The sequence below is a fragment of the Acyrthosiphon pisum genome, chromosome A1 (assembly GCF_005508785.2).
Source record: "Acyrthosiphon pisum isolate AL4f chromosome A1, pea_aphid_22Mar2018_4r6ur, whole genome shotgun sequence".
NCBI classification, from domain to species: domain Eukaryota; kingdom Metazoa; phylum Arthropoda; class Insecta; order Hemiptera; family Aphididae; genus Acyrthosiphon; species Acyrthosiphon pisum.
This window is the reverse complement of record NC_042494.1, coordinates 17,452,526-17,475,314: the sequence shown is the minus strand read 5'-3', so window position 1 is coordinate 17,475,314 and position 22,789 is coordinate 17,452,526. Positions and strand designations below refer to the sequence as shown.

General features: G+C 30.6%; 3 protein-coding genes across 6 annotated transcripts; 2 read left to right on the top strand and 1 right to left on the bottom strand.

Moving 5' to 3' along the window:
• Positions 1-2,643: 2,643 nt before the first annotated feature.
• On the top strand, positions 2,644-7,674 carry LOC100165216 (THO complex subunit 4). The gene is given in 5 exon segments (NM_001162183.2): positions 2,644-3,107; positions 4,256-4,396; positions 6,903-7,050; positions 7,111-7,215; positions 7,278-7,674. Coding segments are annotated over 5 exon segments (798 nt in total). The 5' UTR covers positions 2,644-2,876; the 3' UTR covers positions 7,451-7,674.
• Positions 7,675-8,433: 759 nt separating this feature from the next.
• LOC100167236 (ubiquitin-conjugating enzyme E2 S-like) lies at positions 8,434-10,536 on the bottom strand. The gene is given in 5 exon segments (NM_001167951.2): positions 8,434-8,891; positions 9,526-9,654; positions 9,716-9,906; positions 9,985-10,132; positions 10,210-10,536. Coding segments are annotated over 5 exon segments (612 nt in total). The 5' UTR covers positions 10,219-10,536; the 3' UTR covers positions 8,434-8,756.
• A 1,354-nt stretch (positions 10,537-11,890) lies between these two features.
• On the top strand, positions 11,891-21,140 carry LOC100159052 (zinc finger protein 569). Of its 4 annotated transcripts, none has more exons than XM_001944995.5 (11): positions 11,891-12,081; positions 12,923-13,279; positions 13,365-13,561; positions 14,762-15,042; positions 15,937-16,393; positions 16,675-16,822; positions 16,932-17,158; positions 17,268-17,433; positions 19,480-19,662; positions 19,726-19,899; positions 19,975-21,140. In XM_001944995.5, exons 2-11 carry the CDS (start codon positions 12,959-12,961, stop codon positions 20,854-20,856), a joined length of 3,036 nt encoding a protein of 1,011 aa, XP_001945030.2. In that variant the 5' UTR covers positions 11,891-12,081; positions 12,923-12,958; the 3' UTR covers positions 20,857-21,140. The 4 variants fall into 4 exon arrangements, with proteins under 4 accessions (XP_001945030.2, XP_029342614.1, XP_008185465.2 ...); XM_029486754.1 differs by having other exon boundaries at positions 11,892-12,081; positions 13,050-13,279; XM_008187242.3 differs by lacking the exon at positions 11,891-12,081 and adding an exon at positions 12,098-12,428.
• Positions 21,141-22,789: the final 1,649 nt, after the last annotated feature.

Sequence of the window (22,789 nt, the reverse complement as noted above, 5' to 3'; positions counted from 1 at the left end):
CCATTCATTTTGGCTTAACCAAGTGTGACATGGGCACATGGCAAAGTATCAACCATTTCCTGCTTTCAAGTGGAGCTTAACTTCTTTATGCATGCATAACAAAATATAGTTAAATGTAGTTCCTATTGTTTATATTGACAATTGACCCCAAGGTATTTTAATACCTGTACTTGTTGAAAAGATATTCTATCAACTTTCCAGTCTGACTCGTCCTCATCATTTTGTATGCTTATACATATTACTATTGAGTATATAATACACATATATTTATTTTCTCCTCATTCACCGACAATGCCAAATATCTGCCTACTCTCATTAAGCTAGACATACTATCTGTAACATCCTCTTTTTTATCGCCCATGATTATTACATATCGTCTGCATAGGCTGTAATAGAGTGTATGACTTCCATTCTGCATTGTTGTTGCATTCTCAAATGTTAGATTAAAAAATAGTTAATAAAGCATCACCCTGTCTTAGTCTTTTATCGGTTTCAAAAGAATCTGAAAGCTCAACGTGTACCCTGATTACACACTTTGTGTTATTATTGCATAACTTTTTTAAGTTTACAATTTTAGTTGGTATTTCTTAGTTTTTCAGGATCTTCCATAATTTCTCACGAAATTATAATATCATAAACTTGTTTGAAATCCACGAACACTAAACGTATATGGTATATCTTTATTATATTTATGAAGCTTGCTTAAAATTTACTGTACTATGAATATGTGGTCAATCGTCAACTTCCCACTTCCCCTCTTGAAGCCACATCGCCCACATCGATAGTTCCCTCTTACACTCTTTGATATCTCTTGTATTCTCCTTTGAGACTTAGAGAGGAATAAAGACAATCCCTTTTACCCCACATCCAAATAATTTATGTCCCCAAGTTTAGGGGGCATAGTGGCCATGGACATCCTAGGCATCATCAACTAGGTACCTATAAGGCTATAAATAATAATTTCTTTCAAAAATCTGTGTATAAATTCAGAGTGTTCTTAAATTATAATCAAGGCCTACAAATTTTACTATTGGATACATGTTTTCTCTTCTATATAGGCCTAATATAATAGTGGGTGAATAGTTATAAGTAAAATTGTTGGACCGGACTGCGTCTCTGATAGCCTGATGAGAAGATGATGGGGGGGGGGATACGACATCAAAATCCCTGCCCCCCCCCGTAATTACACATTTACGCCACTGAAACATTATAAACGCTCTTTAGCGAAAATCAAATACCTTCCTAGCTTGCCAGGAAATGGAACATTAGGATTATCTAGTTTATATTGGCAAAGATCGTGGAAGGGGCTTACAGGACCTTTATCAAAAAAAAAATGTCTACAAGAAGGTCAAATTAAATTTTTATGAGCGTTTGAAATTCATATTTTTACAACATTTGATATTCGCTCGATTTCTCATGTGACGATTTTCTTATTTAATTGTAATTAAAAAACGAATGACTGTAGATATTTGAAAATTTCACTGAATGTTAATATTTTCATTTTTTATACACCATAAAATTTTGAAAATATTTTGACTTTTTTTGAGCTGCTTACGGACATTCTCAGTTTTCAATTTGTTTAGTTTTTTTTTCTATAAATATCAATAAAATTTTGTTTGTTGGGTAAAAAAGCGTAAAAATTTATAAAATGGTCAACTTTTATATCTAAGGATTGAAAATTTAAAACAAGATTCCACATAAGTAGTTAATTCTGTTAAAACACATAAGCACAGTTTATTTTTATACTCATTTTAAGTTCAAATTTGGACGAAATTAGATATTTAAATACCTAGAATAACTATTTTAGTTATTTTGTTTTGATTGTATAAAATTATTCGTGGGTACTTGAAACTTCTAATGTATACTATTATATATCTATGATAGTATCACGGTTTGTTGTTGATGTATAACGCGTTATAACTTTATAAGTACTTAATGAATATTGTGATATGATTAATTTGGAATTTATTATAGGTACCTATTATAGGTCAACTTTTTTTAATACCATAGATGAGTTTATAATAAGTCTTATACCTAGACTGACATACCGTCTCCGCTCAGAATCGTTTTTCTTATACAATGATATTATATCATTGAATTCAAATTTAATACCATCCATTATACAGTGACCCACTTGTAATCTACTGTACAGCAGAGTGACATCCTCTTACCCTCCTTTTTTTTAAATTAAAAATGCTTATCACACAAATTTCAAAACTGAGTTATCGTAAACCTCACATAATATGTGATATTATATTATAAACATATAATGTTCTTACCATCATCTATCAAGTTTCATATTATGTCAATTCCACAGATATATAAATATATATATATAATATATACATTTTTATATATTTGTGGTATGATCTATCATCTATGACTATAACAGAAGGAAAAGTCTTTTGAAATGTTTAAACTGGGTGAGAGGATGCGGCTTCGCACTCACCCCACCGAAGCTGTGGTAAAATTATAATTTATTATTATTCTTTTGTATTCAAATTATTGGCGCCATTTTATCAGTGTGTCCAACGTAATCACTTTGGATATTTTTTTGTACACGACGGTTGTAGGCTCTCCCACCACTCATCACTTCACCAATTAAACACAAATACCAAACATGTCCAATGTCCGGTCTACCGCAGTGGCGCACTGTAATTTGTATAAACAGGTACGGACGTAAAGTACAAAAGCTAGTGAGTAGTGGCAACCGTGGTTCGTGAAACGAGTAACTAGTAACTTCGTAACATTGTGATTTGTTGTTGACGATTGTTTGCGTTGCGGCCATTTTTGTTATACATTTTTCACTGCAGACCCCTGAGCGTGGTTTCAGGTTTGCGCTTACTAAATAAATTTTTCGCCGCAATCGACTCAAGATGGACTTGAGCTTAGACGAACTTATCAAGAGCAAACGGTCAACGTCTCGCGGCGGACGTCGTGGTGGCGGAAGACAAGGCGGTTCTAGAGGCGGCGGTGTCAAACGCGGAGGCGGTGGTGGCGGAGGATCGAATTTCCGATCAAATGGTGCTGGTGGCGGTGGCGGTGGCCCTATCCGTAGAGGCAGACCGATGGCCAGGCGTTCAAATGGATTTAGTCCTTATTCCAAGGTGAGAAGCACGTGAAAGTCGTCGAGCTTTTGTTAGCGACTATTTTGGGTCGCCGCATGTTTGTAAGAGCTATTTCCACGAAGTAACCATTCTGTTTGCATGTGGAGGAAAGAGTATTGGTTATTACTTTTTCCGATTAAACAAACAGTAATTCATCGTCATAGAAATCGTATGGTGGAACTATATCATAAGACATACCTAGTTGGTGTTTATGCCTTATTTTCTTCGGCAGAATGATGGGTTGGTTGTTGTCAACAATCAATATGTTTTGGACAATTGTAACAAACAGTGTGCCGCAGTGTGATGTATTTACACCGAGGGTAGAGCTATAGCTTATAATGCTATGGGTACACAACGTATATTCTTAAAGTTAAGAGGGGTAGCTGTATGCCTGTATCCCTCCTATTTTACGTATACTGTAACAATCACTTGGTGTGTTTGAAAACTTACCATCTGTAATTTGACAACTGCTGTTTATATATATTATTACAAAGCTAACTAAATTAGTATCTATACTCAGTACTCTGTTTCATGAGAGAACAGTCCAAACATGCCGTGGCCTAACTAAAATCGGGGTTCTGTCCATCCCCTTGTGACATGCTATATGGAAACCGGTTTTAATAGCGGGTGAATGGGGAGAACCATTGAATAAAGGTACCAAAGGTGATAGGCAATTAATATTCATTAGTATTAGTTAGAACAATCAAACAACTTTTCAGTTCATTCGGTTGCGGGATAAAGGGTTTTTATGACTCCTAGGTTTCATGGTGGACATTTTTTGGATGGGTAGTTAAATTATTGTAAGCAATAATATAATTATAAGTTAAGTTGTCTTCAAATTCCAAATGCTGATATCCACAAATGTAGTTGGGTGGGTAGATGGGTAAATTGAATTGTGCATCATGGTTTATACAAATTTCAATAAGTGTTCAGTACAAAACTGATAATATATTGTCATGCCTGAAAATTCCTATGATCACTAAAGAATAGCTCAAACACAAAATATGGGCTCAGTGAATGTATTATATCAGAGTTCCCTAGATGTAATATATTATATTACATTATTTATAATATTATTATTATTATTATTATTATTATTATATATTAATGATTCATATGTTTATTTATTTATAACTATATTTTTTTAGGGTGATGTGAATGGATCATGGACTCATGATATGTACGAAGGACCTAAAAGACAACAAATGAGGGGTGGTCTATCGACTACCAATATTCATAAGATAGTCATATCAAATTTGGATTTTGGGGTTACATCAACAGATATACAGGTTTGATTAAGATTAAAACCTAGATTTATTTGTCAATGTTTTCTTATTAATAACACTTTGAAATGCCTGTTTCATTTTTGTTCCTAATTTAATTTGGTAATTAACTATTTTTCAAACATTTATTTTGTTTTATTTAAATAGTAATGTTTGGGTACAGTTAATAATATATTTGTTTCACGGATATATAAATGCCGTTATAAGTGGTTTATTTACTATCATAAACATTTTAGAAGAAATATCTAATGTTAATTTTTGTTATTTTAATACTTATTATTAATTGTTAAATGTTTAGTTCTATACTTAATATCAACTGTAATTTAATTGATCTAAAAACTTAACAAGCTTTAAGTAAATCAAGACGAGCACTTCAATTTTAATAAATTTCTTATTAATTGAAATGTGGAGTAAAGTTTTTATAACCTTGGGATATAAAACAATTTATTAAACAATAGATATCTGCAAATTAAACTACTTTTAGGCCTGAATTTATTATTTAATGTGAATAAATTCGAAAACATTATTTTTCCAGGCATCTTCAGCCGATTGCAGCTTGAAGATACCTAGATAGAATGTTCGCCACATGTTAGATCCACTATTGGTTCAAAGCTGGGGTTTCATTTGTGTTGTAACTGCCGTCCGAGAACGACCCATGGACAGTGTTTTCTCTTTATAATTTCTATACCTGGCTACTCAAGATATAATTATTACAAAAGAATTCGGTTTTCACTACAACTAGTGAAATATTTTTTTGCCTAAATTTAATTCTGGGAAAATGGCCCAATATTAAAATGCCACTGACTACTAAACATGATATTTTGTAACTCATTTTTGAATATGCGAGTTGACATATTTTAAATTGCTATATTTATCATAGTGTCTTAAGATATTATGGTAGTCATGAGTGCTTCACTGAATTATTGACAAGCATGGACAGTGACAATTTTAATTTAAGTAATGCACATGGCGTTTTGAAAAGTATTTTTCACGGGTACACCAATTGTATTAATTTATTTTTGTTTTAAAAACATCACATTTAAAATATTTGAAAATTATCTACATCATTAAATACATTGATTCTACGCCGACATTTAAGAAAAACATAACAACATCTACATCTTTAAACAGAAGTCATTTTGTCACAACTAGAAGAAGATTTATTCAAAATTACACATTTGGTGTACCTGTTGCTAAAATCACAATTTTATTGTGCTATTACTATCGATAGTATAAAATAAAATTATATTAGGCTAATTTTTTTTTATTAAACACTTTCTTATTATTGGAAAACCGTCCAATAACAAAGTTATGTTGAATGATATGTTTATGAATAAAATATCAATTTCTGAGTCTTTGAATATTACTGTTATATAGTGATATGACAAATTTATGAGGTACTGATTTGGAAATAAAATAGTTGGGAACTATAGTTATTGAGATTATAACTAATTTTGGTGATTTTTCTTGAATGAGTCTTGATGAGTTTTTGGTTTTTGTTGTTTTGTTGTTGGATTCAATGGATCTTCTGTGTTTGATTTTTATTGATAATTCAAATTAAGATGCGTACTTCAACAATGCTGCTGATATATTGGAGAATTCAGAATTACAGATAATTTATCTTCCCAGGAGAAAATGAATTGTTCAGTTAAATAATTGAGAATTTTTAACTTTTATTGAATCATTAAAATCCTATACACTGTATTTGCAAGAGTTAAACAGAGTGAAAATAATAATTTTTTCGACTAATTAAACCAAATTATTGATATTGTATCATTCAAAGAAAAATACATTTTAAGAAAAATAAATGTATATTCTGGTTTCGACTAATAAAACCAGATTATTGATAGTATCATTTGAAGAAGAAATACATTTTAAGAATAATAATATATTTACTGGTTTCGACTAATAAAACCGAATTATTAATAGTATCATTTAAAGAAGAAATACATATCAAGAAAAAATAAATATTTAAAAATTAAAAAAAAGAATTGTTGATACCTTTTATTATTAAACTATCATGTCAAGATTAATGAACTGAAAATCTGTGGAAAAAACATTTTGCAACGATGATCAAAGAATTTTTGAAAAGTTAATAACCTTTTTAGCCAGATATTAAAAATAAATATACGTAATTTAAGAGAAAACCTAATATTACACAAGGAAGCTTTAATTACAACCAACACCATCACTATCATCATCTCCATCATCGCCTTATAAACAACATCAGACTTCTGAAGCTACACTGCTGATTGATTAAAATAAAGTAATGATATTACTTGATGATTAAAAAAAATTTGCTGCTGTCATTTTCTCTCAGTATCTAGAGACTTTTTAAAAAGTAATCTAAACTTTAGTATATTCCTTGATAATTTTATGACTTTCTGGATTTATGAACTTTAAAACTTATCTTGTGAATGATTGTTTACTGTTTAGTATTGGCATGGATGGTTATATATTAAGTGGTGTTGAATGTAAAAGGTCTATTTTAGTGTTTTTTTTTTTTTTACAGGAACTTTTTGATGAATTTGGGCCTTTAAAAACTGCTACAGTTCACTATGATAGATCAGGAAGGTCTTTAGGTACAGCTGATGTCGTTTTTGATAGTAAGAATGCTGCGTTAAAAGCAGTTCGTCAATATAACAACGTTCCCCTGGATGGTATTTATTTTAAATATATTTTTATAGTGTTTTTAATTAATTAGTAATTGTTCATTTAAGGTCGTCCCATGAAGATAGAACTTGCTACAGACTTATCTACTGTTGCTAATCTTGCTACACGTCTGAGTAGACCAGCCCAATTACCAGTCCGGGGTACTCGTGGTGGTAAGTTTTAATTTTGCTGTTTTATTTAGAAACAATATGTCTTAACTTTAATTTTTTTATAGGAGTTAGAGGTAACCGAGGTAACACTAGAGGCGGTCGTGGTAACATTCGAGGCAACAGCAGGGGAAGAGGTGGGGGCAGTAGCAGAGGTGGCAGGAATAATGAAAAAAAGATGCCAAATAAAGATGAACTAGATGCACAACTTGATAGCTTTATCAAAAGCAAGAATAACTGATTGATGTACTTATTTCTTTATTTTCTAATATCTATTTTTAAGTTTAATAGTGTTTGACAATTAAAACAGTGTTATTAGTTATTAACTAAAATAACTCGTAATAATTTATATTAGGTTAAAGTAAATTGAACCTGCAATTATACACTTTTACAATTTAACTACTTTCCAATGACTTGTATATTATTCCCCTTATGTTTTCATGCAAAATATAAACTTTTTTATTGTAATACATTTATTTTTTTTATGTCATTACATACAATCATTAAAATGGCTTAAATTCCTCTACATTTTTGCCCTATAATTTATTTTGATATTTAATTTGAGGTATTTTGTTTTTTTATACAAAGCTGATCAAAAAAATAGTGGTTTGGTATAATATATCATTATTATGTACATTATAAATCTAGGATAAAACTATGTCTTGCAAAATAAAGTGTGCTTACTTCGATTCCTACTGAGCTCTGGCACTCAACGGTTTTCTTATTATCCATCTTCAGTACTTCAGTTGTTCTGTGGTACTGATACTGATTGTAAAGTGGGTGGGGTTCTCTGATAACCGGTGGTTTTGAATAGAGCGTAACAAATTGTTTTGTGTTGTAGACATTGAATTTAAAATGAAACTTAAAATAATAATGGCTTCTTTTTTTAAACTTTATAATCTAATGTAGGAGTTTTTAGATCTTAGCAAATTATTCAGGTTTTCCAATATTACGTTAATTTAAATGTAATATTAACTAGATCACAGACAAGACAGTAGGAGATAACTGCATACTTAATGTCAATAATATTGTCATTTAGCATCGAGAAGGTGGAATTATTTGTTTCATTCATTATTTATGTAATAGAATATGGATCTTAAGTACTTTTAATTTTTGCAAGGCCTAAAGTATGAAAACTACTTTTGGTTCGTTGTTTTTATGATATATTTATGAATAATAGTGACGAGAGGTTTTACCTATCCCTATGAACATAATTTGAACATGTTTACTTATATAGAATTATTTATTTTTGAAACATTCTGATATATAAGGAACAAAATATAATCACTTTTTAGAACATTTTATATTATAATAAATTATCTATTAAATATTTTATATACATACAGGTTACAAATTTTGAATTAGCTTAACACTTGTTTGAATTCACAAAATAATTGAAACTTAATTTTATTACACAGCAACCGAACAAAAAAATACACAAATTGGAAAAATCTAGTTTTCTTAGTAGGGTTTCAAGGAGCTATAAAATATAATGACGACGTTCGTTTGGGTTTCATCCAATATAATATAGTTTAAATATTCATAATCTAAAGTCTTTTCAATGTTTTCCTTTTATCTTTAGAAATTCTTTTCTTTTCTAATGTTTTAGTACCAGCATGTTTTTTTGCTAATGGACCATCACTTGAATCTTCTTCTCGTCCTATCTTCATGCTTTTAGGTATCTGCAATAATTAATGCAATTATGAAACAACGATTATTGTAAACAAATTCTGTTTAAGCTATTGAATTTGTTGATTTTTAAATTCATTAAATAAGAGTTTTAGGTAAAAAATTACTAATAAAATGAATAGTATGAAGCATTGGAATAAAGAATTGAATTGTACATATTTATATTATAAACTATTTAATATTTTAAAAATTATTTACTGATTTAACTAAATAATTATCAATACATTACAAACCAAGTCTTATTTTGTTCCAAAAGAAAATACCTACTCCTGTGCATTGTGACTGGCAGCTACTTTGCTCAATTGGTAAAGACTAAAGGCAATGTTTTTCAAGGACAACATTACAGGTTTAATGTTGCGGCAATATCTCTGCACTGGGCCAGACATAAGTGGTCAGAAGTTTATGTATTTCTTTTGGAACATAGTATAAGACCAGTTTTATTTTTATATAATTAAATATCAATGCATAGGCTTATATTAAACTCTTATACAACGTTTATGTCTTGTTAAGATTGGTTGCTTCACTTAACGAGTAAGGTTACACAATTTTTTTTTTATGAATCGATTAGAATAATATTATCTTAAAATTTAAAAAATACATATACAAATTAAAAACTGAAATGTATACCGGAGCATGAATTTCTGTTATCATTTGCGCTCTTTGGAAATAATGATCATATTCTTCTAATAGTAGTTTGCCAGCTTCTTCATTTAAAGCGGATTCTGCATTTGGTACTATTAATAAACATTTAATCGTCTACAAAACAAAAAAAAATTGATCAGACAACATTTTTAATGAAATATATTACATAACTTACAAGAAGAATATGTTTTATTCCTAAATCTTGTTTCCAATCCCTTTTCAAAGTGTTGACACATATTTCACCACTGCTAGCTACGTTTGGATGGAAAATTTTGGTAAGGAAATATGCTTTAGGAGGTGTATGCGGAAAGTCTTTTCCCAACACCAATTTTACATTGAACCGACCGCCCGCGTACGGTGTACCCGCTGTGCAATAAAAACAGAACACATTTAATTGATTTTATCAGAAGTGTTCGTTTCAAAACTTATAATTTATTAACATACCGGGACCGTCAATGAATGCTTGGATGTCGGTGACATCAGAATCGTTGACGACAATCCGTATGCCTTCCGGAGGGTCTTTTATCAGTTCTTCTTGTTCCCGTACTAGCCTGCGGATAGTCTGGGGTGACAGGTTTTCGACGTTGGAAATCTAAAAAGAACAGAATAAACGTCAAACAAAGAATATTATGACCACGAAAGCAACGAACGTACGGTGATAATACTTACAGAACTCATATTTGTCTCAGTGGACCAAACAATGGATGAAATCCAATGGCACAGTACGCAATCCGCGTTACCGTTACTCGCGAATGGATATTTTATATTTTTATTTTGGATATTTGGAATTTCGGACGCCGACCGAATGTATAACGACTAACGGATATTGTGACTAGGTAATGGATAAACGGGATTGCCTCCGTAAATCTGCGATAGGAGAGAATTCAAAATAAAATTTCACAACAATAATAAAAACGATATCAGTATAATTCAGTTTCTGTCGTGGCATACAATAATAATTGTAAGACGGTCGGCACGGACAAAGGTAGCCATTTTAACGTTTCATTTTCTTCATCACCCCCACCAATGCGTGTTGGGCCAATGGGAATTTCGATATCTCGATTTCGAAACGTAACGGTTTATTTGCGATCGTGTCTAACCGAGAATAGTCGATAAATAACGAGCCGCCTTATAAAAATCAGCCATTTGCAGATTTGCTCGTTTTTTTATAAGTGTTGAGACGTTGAGTGCGTTATGCACTTGTGAATTGCTCAATTGCAGTATATGTGCAGACGTGCAGTATGCACAATGACTGTGCAGTATGCTTTTAATTTTTATGTAATAGTGCAATGCGCATTAACTGAGATGACACATGACAAAATTGTCACGAGATGACACTGGTTACGTTAGTAACTATTGCAGGCTCCAGTCATGACATAGTCAAACATAGTTTTGTTTTGTGACAGTCATGACAATAGTCAATGGCTGCAGTAGTGTAGTCTGCAGCTGACTGTAATCGACTTGTAAATACTATAATATAGTAATAGCACAGATAATCTGATTATATGAAAGTCTATTTATAATTTGTGCCCTGTGCTTATGGTATATAGATCCAAAATTCCAAAATTTATAATACTGTTGCCTATCTGCTACAGAAAATTGACGTCAAACGACTAACAAAAGTAGACCTAAAAGACATTAATACTGGTAATTGGTATAACTTGGTTAATAGTTTATAGCCCGTAGTTATTTGGTTATGACTAAATAGTAAATATTATTATTATTAGTATATTAACATAATAATAAATAATATTATACTATATTTTATTAGTATTAGTTTCACTATTTCCGATATAGTAATTATGGCTTTGTGCATCGTATTTTAATTTTTATTGATTCACCAACTCAATTTATTGAACTAATATATTTTTGTACAACCGGGCCATAATATTATTGGGGAATCGGAGTGAAGCTACAAGTCTATACCCTTTTCCAAAAGAGAAGACACCAGGCGGCCACAGACAAATCCGGTTTTGCTACGTAAATCTGGTGTCTTCTCTTTTGGAACAGGGTATAGTTTAATATATTTTCTACGATACTGCCTAGAACTGCCTATTCAGTACCACGGCTATAGATAATATTATCTATAGCCGTGCTCAGTACTCTTAGAAGTAGGAAGATAGAAGTATAGAAATTAGAAACTCAACAACTGAAGCTGTTGTTTGTAATGTGAGTAATAACTAATATTGAAAAAGTATTTGTATTATACTATTATAGTAATCTATTATCAATTATCATTGTTCTGTGTTCGTGCTCAGCAGCCGATGTTTCTGTTCCATGATCAGTGGTCGACCGCGGCCCGTCGACACTGCAACATCAATGGTCTTTGTGATGGTCTACGGGTGCCGGGTGATGACTTGTGGCGGGGAGTGGGGATGGTGGAGGACTTTCGACGAATGTATTTTGTATATTTTGTATACGTATAATGGCGTCATATTGCTGTCGATCAGTATTTACGCGTTAAAAATACGCGTTCCACGGCGGAAAACGACCCGGAATAACGTAACTCGGCGTACGTCCGACGAGAGGCTGCGTGGCGGGGTGAGTACATTTGACATTGTCGAAATTTTATTAGGTTAGGGACAAAAGTACAAAATCGTCGACGGAACAAACATGTCCGCCGACGGCGGAAGTGACACGGCCTGGGCCAGGGAACGTTTTCGTCGCGTCGAGTGCGCGCTCAGGGTTCTCCGGTTATCCCGTCGAACGTCGAAAATGATTAATAATAATTATAAAAATCGAAATTCCTCCACAGGACACGCAAATTTTATGAATATATATATGTGCGAGAAACAATAATTAAAAACTAACCATGAAAAATAAATAATAATGGAGGAAAAGACGTCGAACAGAATTTTTTAGGTTATAGACTTATAGTCTGGACTCGGGTAAATAATAATAATATTTTCTCGGTGGGAAATCGCTTACTCGGTCGGATCGGTACGGCCCGATAGGTCGTCGCCGATTTTCGGAATTCGTAGTAATTGCGTAGTGTGTACTGACTGCTGTATACAATTGACTATTGAGTACCATTTCCCAACTACAAATATAATAATAATATAGTAATATGTCCCCGTCCATCCCGATCGTTTGTTATAACGTACCCATGTCGTATACGTGAATACTTAATACGTATATTCTAGAATTTCATTTGGATGGCGATCAAGATATTTAAAGCAGATCTTTATAGATCTTGGATGGGGATGATCTGGGGGAATCGGAATTTGATTTTAATATCATATCTGGCTGTAGTATTTCAGTGTTTGTGTACCATTTTTACTTTTTTTGTGTTCGATGTGGACTAGTTGGTACTTGGTTCTCAGTTATTGTTGAGGGTATGGACAATCATTCACATTCAAACATAAGATATGTTTCATTTTAGATATTCCCATAACCACCACCCAGACCCTGTTTCACCATGGACACTGACTTTGTTGAAGAAATTGTGTCTGTCCATTCTGGTAACCAAACACTAGATTTTGATAGGAAGGACAATATTTTATGTCCAGGCACTGTTGTTGACTCTCTTGTCAAGACCGAGTTTTTCAGTCCGGATGACATTGACGGTTTGTCATCAGACGATTGTTTAATACAAACCATTGGGTCCTCATATTTCACCAACAGTGGTACACGTACAAATGAGCTCAATAATATGACTAGAGCGGTCATGGAATCTGTGCCATATGCCGATGGGTTACAATACTTAGCCGCCATATCTTCATTCAGTGATAATTTTAAGGTAGCAGATTGGTTTTAACAATCTAAATCAAACACTACCTAATCACATTTTACATTTTCATCTTAAACTATATTTGATTGTATAGGAAATGGATCAAGAGCAGGAAATCAAACAAGAGCCTAGTGATTTATTTGAGTCTAGTGATGATGAAGTCCAACAAATGACCCAAGAGGAATACCAAAATTATTTTGATGTCCAAGAAGAAGTAGTAGTTCAAGAATGCCCCGAGCAGGAGATAATCACTCAAAGTTGGGACATGAACCGCTCTACCGATATTGACAAGTGAGTTTTGATTAAAGTTCCATAACGAGTATACTCTGTTCATGTTTAACCAATGATTGACTGCCGGCAACTGAATGACAAGTTTTTTGGCCAGTAGTTACAGGTGAGATAACCTATTACCTGTTCACCTGTGAATGAGTAATTGTACTTGTGATTTGGTTGCTTATGAGTTATGTCTCCAGTAATATCTGCAGAAAATGATTTCAGTGGTTGCAGTAGTTTCTTTACCTGATATTTTCCTTTTTTTTTACTCTACTAACTCTTATTTTTATACTATATATTTTTTTTGACAAATGCCTTATTATAACGCCAATGGTTATGACAATTTAATGTGAAACGTAGACAGAGTATATGATAAATTATATACTATTTAACATCTAAAGTTTAAAATTAGATGTTTATCACAATACAATACATAGTCGTAACTCATAAGTCATAATGCATATTAAATAACACAAATAAGAATTGTGTTAATTAATCAATTTTTTTTTCTGTATTGTATTATTATTTTAGTGTTAAAGTAATAGAAAATTGTAGTATCCATTTAAAAATATTTAAAACTTAAATATATATAGTTAGGTACATCATGTTTTTTAAAGTGTTAATCAATTAACTTTTTACCAAATAAGCTTCTAAAACATCTAATAGGTTCATTCTAGATCACTTATTTTATACTTTATAGTGCTTTTTTAACAATTGATCTTTGAACTACTTAAATAGTAAATATGTCATATGTGTGTTAGGAATTGATTTGCTAGTAGTCATATTTCATTTTTATGTGCATTGCAATTTATATTTTGTTGGGCAGAGGAACTGACTTTTGTAAAGTGTTGTTAATAGCAATAAAATATATATTGTGAGGCTACAGCGAATTGAAATAATTATGTGTCTAAAGCTTAATAAGTTAAACTCTAAATTTGTTGCCCCAAAAATAATAATAAAAATCGACAAAAGTGATTTATTAAACGCTAGAACAGTGCTGAGTTTTACCTCAATATTGGAGTTTTGGAGGTATATGTAGAGAAACTTAAGAATGTTCTTAGTTGAAGACTGATATATAGGACTGCATATTGTGTTATTTATTCTGACTGTTGGTGTGGTTGTAAGACAGATAAGTTAGAAAAAATATGGTAGTTGCAATAACTGATAAATACAAATAATAAAGTAGCATATTTTATTTAGATATTTATTTTGTTTTAGCATATTAGAAACAGATGTTAAATGTATGTCATCAACTGTTGATGTTGACATACCAATACCTGAAGGCGAAGAAGCTTCATCTTCTGTTAATCCATATCCATGTGATTTTTGTAGTCGGAGGTTTAATCGAAAATCACATCTTATGAACCATATGGTTACCCATCAATCCGAGCGTCCCTTTTGTTGTGCATTATGTGGTGTTCGTTATCGTCGTAAATGTGATTTAGCCAATCATATGAAAATTCATATCGGTCCTGATAATCCATCAGATTGTGGTTTAGGTATACAATTATATTTCTAAGAATATTTGGCTAAAATGCACTTTACCACCCAGTGCAAATTTTTAAATTTTTAATTTTTGGAACTTGCTTATATTAACTATTTAAGACCAATGGTGCAATCAGAGTTTGTTTGTTGGACTTAGTTTCAATCTTATGGCCTTTGGAAGTTAGCCATTGTGTGTTTTTTACGCATACCCAATATACTATAATTTATCACGCACGGAGCCGGAAGGTATACGGAGCGACTACTTGTCATACTTAAACTTGCTTCCTATAGGCTATATTTCTATACTCAATTCAGAATAAGATTGAACCACTCAGCTAACCAAAACATGTTTTTTCCGCGCATCCCTACCACAACCTCCACATTGATGAGAGCGTTAGCACAGGCACCTGACGACTAACAACGGCCGGCGATGACTGTCAGAACGCATAGACATCACATGGGTGGTCAAGCACTGTTCGGTGGGTCAATCTGCATGCACGAAAGCGGTTCAATCCAATACTGAATAGAGTATATAACTTATGTTACTTTAAATGGCTATCGAGTCTGGCGACTAAAGTCGGTAGAAGAAAATCTAACCCACAAATTCTGATTGCACCAACGTTTTAAACTGGTTAAAATATGTAAGTACCAAAAATGAAAAGCGTGGTGCATTATAGTATTGGGTATGCGTAAAAAAACGCAAATTTGCCAATTTCCAAAGACCATAACCCAGAAACTATGTCCGACCAACAAATTATGATTGCACCATTTTTCTTAAATAGTTAGTATTAGCAAGTTCCAAAAAAAAAAATTGAAAAATTTGCATGGGGTGGTAATTGGTAAAGTACATTTGTTCCGAATATTTATATTAAGTTATGAATAATAACTTGAATATAATATTTTTGTAGATAGCCAAAATGTATCTGTTACAAAAGTAATGAACAAATTAATGTTCATGGATCCAATACAGAGAAGGAGTGTTACACCTGGTGAAGATTCTGAAGATAAAGGAGACATATATCAGGAACAAAGTACAAAAAACCGTGGCCGTGGTAAAGGTCGGGGTAGAGGAAAAGGTCGTCCAATGAAAGATCGCTTATTTACTCTTGGTTGGAATTCAGAAATTTACTCTAAACCACATACATGTAATCCATGTGGAATTTCATTTACACGTGAAAAAGCTCTTCTTAATCATGCTCGTCTTAGTCATGTTGATGATGGTGTAAATATTGTTACTACTCAAAAATCAAATTCAGATAGTTACGAGCTTACAATATTGGCTAATACTAAATGCGATGATTCTTACTCTTGTGATTCATGTGGGGCATTATTTAACAGATTTGATTTTTTAAAACGTCATCAAAGGTAAATTATTCAGTTTTTGATGACTAAATTGAACTAAACAGAATAGCTATAAGATAAATCTTACCGACATTTTTAGACTAATCTTAGATAATATGTTTGAATTTAAATAAATATTTAAGGATAAATCTTAATAAATAACTTAAGAAAAGAAAAACACTTATATACTTAAATAATAAATATAACATATGACTTTTGATAACTTCTTTTTTGAACTAAATATAAGAGTTAAATAGTTATTATATAACATTTTAATTTTTTAATTTAATCTTGTTTATATTTAGGCAGCATATGAAAAAAGAACTTGGAAACGTTGAAGAAGAAATATACGAAGAAGCACACATGTGTATACATTGTGGATTGTTCTTTAAGTCTATGTCAGAGTTAGAAATGCATACTGAGCAACATTTGATTCCTACAAATATTTCAGAAGTGTGTATATTATTTTTCTCATTTTAATATTTTAATATTATTTATGAAAAATAAATTTAAATACTTATTTGCATAGATATTTAAATAGCTTAATCTATTGACTGTTTAGAAATCAAAATGTTTAGCTTGTGGTGAAACATTTGATAGTACAGATGAGCTGTCTGATCATGTATCTCAAATTCATACTGATTCTTTATCTGAATATTCGTGTAAACTTTGTGCAAAACTATGTAAAGACGATAAAGCTCTCCAAAAACATTTAATGATTCATGACACATCTGATAATAATTGTATAATGTGTGGTAAAAGATTTCATTCCAGAGCACGCCTTAAACGGTAATTAGTAATGTATTTTTAACAACATTATTTTATATATTATTTATATATAAAAATATGAATAAAACTAAAATTGTAGTAAAATTAAAATATTAGTTTTTTTTTTTAGACACATGGTAACTCATCGAGAAAAAGGAGTTGTTTGTGACATATGTGGTGAAGAATTAGCTGACAAACGAGCGCTTATTAATCACAAAGCTAGTCATTCCAATACTGTTAGTATTTCACGAAATTCATTGACTGAAAAAATATTTCCTTGTACTAGTTGTGGCAAAGTAAGTACAATTTTGTCTTGATTTATTAATTTTTATTAATTATACTTCAGTCATCTGAACTGTAAGGTACTTTACTAAACTTGAAGCAAAGACATAAACTGTCTTTGTATTGGCCGATTTAAAAAAGTAATACTTAATACTTGTGTAGACTAATACTGTTTATAATAATTTGAGCATATAATACATTTCTGTGATTACATATTTTATTGCATAACTAATATATCGTCTAAAAAAAAATTATGAATTCCTTATCCATAAACCACACAATGATATTTTAGAGTGATAATTACTATTGCAAAATCTTCACTCGTGAAAGTGTTAATGTGTATTACCAGTGGTATTCAACCTGGGGAACGCCAAAAATAATAAACAAAATGGTTTTTCATATAAAAGTATATCATTATAAATATAAAACTAATTTAATTATTTATCGTACAATAATATGCTGTAGAGGTATCTGGTTAGAATGAACTCTACAATTACGTTTTCTTTTAGTAAAAACTATATTTTATTGAGTAACAAATTTTTATATATTTTTTAAGATCACGTTTTTACAATTTTGTAATAATGAATAAAATTCACATAACCTAAGTTTTGGTTCAGCTATAATAACAACATAAAATATTAACAAATAATAATAATATTAATCAGTCTGACCATCTGCGCCACAATGCCAATTACTTATTTGTTTTCATATATTTTATTTTATTTAAGTACACATATTAAAAAATATAAAAAAATGGGGGTTGTGATTTGAGAAAGGTTGTGAACCACTGGTGTAACAGAGATGATAGGATTATTGAACTGCAGCTGCGATTGTGCTCTCATACTATAAATCTTTCAGAATAATCGTATTCGCCAGAATGCACATAGTATTAGTCTTGTCGTTTTTATATGTAATGCCTAGCGAACTAATTGGTTTTTTTATTCAAACAATGAAACTTATAAATAATTACTACACTCCGCGCCAGGAGAGAACGCAATCACTCACCAAACCAAATTGTATTCAGTCCGCACATGCCCCGCCCGAAAACCAGTCTAAAGCTTCACTGGCGACTAAGTCGCATATTCTTCGAAACACATTTATTCGATAGAGGACGATTTTGTCTTACAAAAACAATTTATAGTAATTATTCATAAGTTGTACCATTTAGATAATAATAATAATAATAATAATAATGATAAAACAATAAATTCCCTATGCTGAACATGTAAAATAACATCACTACAGTCTTACGCGCATTCTGGTAGATTCAATAATTCTGGGTCTCATTTTTTTGCTTAGCCGGTCGTGTTTTGCTTCCTTCTTCTAATGTTCAAACACGCATGCATGGTAGTTGATAGTATAATCACGGTATCCTATTCAGTGGTACTAATAATCACTTAATTTATCTATGCCAGATGTCTACGCTACGGTACGGTATATGTACGGACTGGGGTCCGGGATGTAGATCCAGAATTTTAATTATTAAGATAAATAAATACAATATACAAATGATTAATAAATAGCAGTAACTGCTGTTATAGTATTAAATAGCAACTGTTGCTATTTAATACTATAACCTATACTTTTTGGATTTTTTTGTTTCAGTATTAACAGTATTTTTAAATAATTTACAATAAAATATTTAAAATTGTTAATTTAAATATTTCTTTATTTAATTTCTTCAAAATTTGAACTTAAAACATCTATATAAACTATATATTTCCTTAATTTTAAATTCTGAGAGTGGATTGACGATTGTGTTGATTTTACAATGATGTGTGTTATTTTATTTATTGATTTTAGTTGGGCGGGACAACTAGTATATAATATTATGTATGAAATATGAATATTAATGAAGACTTTTTTTCGTGTTCTGGAACTCTTCTACTTATTTAATTTGTTACATACATTTTGTATGTTATTGTAATAAATAGCATGGTCAATTTTATTTTTCATTTAAATTTATTAAATAATATTTATACAAAAGTTTTTTTGTATTATAGTAATTGGTTTATTTTGATGTTATTTTGATAATATTTAAATGTATTATTTTTATTTAGGTTTTTGGATCTAGATCATCTCAACAAATACATATACGAATACATACAGGAGAACGTCCTTATGGTTGTAGATATTGTAACAAAGCTTTTGCTGATGGTGGTACACTTCGAAAACATGAACGAATACACACTGGTGAAAAACCATATGCTTGTCCTGTCTGTCCAAAGGCATTCAATCAAAGAGTAAAATTATTCAAATATTATAATAATAACCAAATAGCAATACTTTTTATTATATAATTTTAGGTTGTATTGCGTGAACACATTCGTGCACATCATGCTGGAACTGAGGCAAAGGGTGGTCAAGTAAATTTTTATGAATGTAAAGTGTGTGGTTATTTGTTCCGATCTTCAATGGAGCTTTGTTCACATTTAGTTCAGCACAGTGATGAAAATACTAAAAGATCTAGAGTAGTTCCTGTAGGTGTTTTTTAAGATTATCATTAAGGTAATATGAATGCTTCGATTAAACCAGAATATAATTCTTTATTTTAGGTCGGACCTCGCAAATATAAGCGCCGGAGCAAGTTGGGTAATCGAAAAGACACATGGTGCTTAGTAGAAAAAGTCTTTACAGTTATGTCAGGACAGTCAGACACAGAGAGCTGTGAAGATGAACCAGTACCTACAGCGGAAGAGCAAGCTGTGCAATCAATTATGGAACAGGATGATATGCCTTACGATCCTCCAACTGTAGCTAGTCCTCCTAAAAGGCCAGTTAAAACCTACAAACTTGTTAATGGCAGGTTAGTGAGAACTGAACCAAAGGCTCCTAAGCAAGTGACAAATGAACCAAAAAAAGAAGTTGTCAAATCAGAATCTATACCAAAAAAACATTGTTTTGTACTTAAAGACGGAGAGTGCACCAGAACATGTTCTACTGTTCTTTATTATTCTTCAAGATCTAATCCATCAGATATGGATTCATTATTAGGAGAGGAATCGAAAGAAAATGATAATCCAGAAGAACCTGAAGATCAGATATCTGTAGAGGAAGATGATTTAACAGACCATACGTTAGAACGAGTTGGTATAGAGTCAATATTTAACGTAGAAGATTTAGATAACATCGGTGACATTTGTAACATTGGTTTTCCTGATGAACCTGGAGTAGAATATTATGTTGAAAATAATAGTGAATATGATGATCATTTGTCTTTAATCGTGGAAAATATTGATTCAAATAGTGATTGTATGGTTGAAACAGAACTAGTGTTTGATACAGATTATGTTGAAGAGGTTGGTGCTAATATTGAGCTTAGCACCGAAGAAATGGCTCCTGTATTTGCAGAAGTTATTTCTTGTGATATTTGCGATGAAGTATTTGAGGATAGAAAAGAGCTTATGAGACACATTCAAACCATGCACATTGGATAACTGATAAACATTTGTTTTTTTTTTTATGTACTACTTCTTAGTTGTAAAATGTTCTCTGTTTATATGTCAATTTTTTTATTTTGTTTGTTAGCTGCCATATAGTTGTAAATGTTAATTGCTGTAAATACAATACAATGCTACCTTTTTGCATATAATTAGATAGATTAGGTGGCCAATATGATGTTACCATATTAATATTAGTTGTGAAGGTTGTGCGTAAATTTCACACAATATTCTTGATAGATTTTAATAATTTCCTAATATATTGAAGTGATATTATTCAATTCCGTTTTATTTATTTACACCAAACAAAATTATTTTGAATACAGTTGTAATTCTTATTGTGATCAATTAAAATTTCTATTTATTGATCGGTTTTTGGTTTTATATAACTTTAAAATGATACTGTTTAAATTATTTGTATGTCCATGCTTTATTTTTGTCCCTATTTAGTATGTAATATACATAATGGTTTAAATAAATTCACCAATTTAAAGAGGCTGAATATTGAATTTTAATTTGTCAAATATATTTAAAAATATTTGACTGATTTTATTTAACAATATTTTTGAATATTGTTACACTCAACTATTCTAAATGTGTAATACACAAATATAATATATACTTAGGTTATGTTAATAATAATTTTTTAAACTAAAAAGTGATGCTAATTGTTGAGTACAGTGTAAAGTATTACAAATAAATAAAGCCTATAGTTTGATTTCCACTTATATCTAAAACTGTATTATATTTATAATAAACATATTTATTTTAAACTGTAGAATGTACACATTCAAATCTTCTGATATGTTGAAAATTGTTAATTGTTAAAAGAATAAGTGTGTGTACATAGGAATCATAATTGTAAATACAAAATCATTATAATCGTATATATATAATATATAAACATGTAAATTGACACATTTAATTCTTAGTATTATTTTATATAATATTATTAAATTATGTTAAGTGCATATTATGTAATATTATTTATAAATGTTTTTTATTTTTATTTCACATAACTTAAAAGATAAATTTCTTAAAATTAAATGGATTAAGTTGTGTAGTTGAGAAAAATTGACATTATGTGTACATTTTAATTTCATAATAATCATCATTATTATCTTTTAAACATTTATTTAGCTTATTTTTTATAAACTAAACGACAATACCTATTATGTTTTCCCCTAATTTTTTTTTAAGTTTTACAAGTTATATCCTGGGTATGGTTTATCTAATCATGAAAAAAAATTAACAAATATAATATGATGCTATATATATGGAATGACATTTTTTTTAGTTCAAGATCATTTCATGGTTTTAAACAGTGTTATATATTTTTTAAAGATCCATCTACGAATTAACAAAATTTTTCAAAAAAAATGTATCTAAACCTAGATTCAATATGACGTATTCATTTTGAAAAGTATGAGTTTCATTTTTGTTTTAAATCATAATAATGTTTTGTTAGTATAACTTTTTTCGCCTTTTTATATTTGTCAGAATTTTTTTAAATACCTACCTATTTAAAAGTAGCTTGTTTTCAATAGGCGGTCCTTTACAAACTAATTACCATACAACTAAAGTGTAAATTATTTAACATATCCTCGATAATTAATAGCATTTTGGTTTTCATTTAAAGTTAGTTAATAATAAACAGATGGCCAAATTTGAAATGTTATTTATAATGGTATAATGTACAAAATAATGAATACATTTCTTAGAAATTGATTTATTTTTAAAATTTAAGTTTAAAAAAATGACTAGATAGATTTATATACATATATTATCTAAATTAACATATAAAACACTCAGCAAAAAAACGACCTCAAGTTCTTTCATCTTCTTAAAATAGTTATTACTTGTGGCGATCCACTAATACATTTTTGGCTTTAGGACGTCATAGGTAACAGTTAATTAAAAACGTAGATTC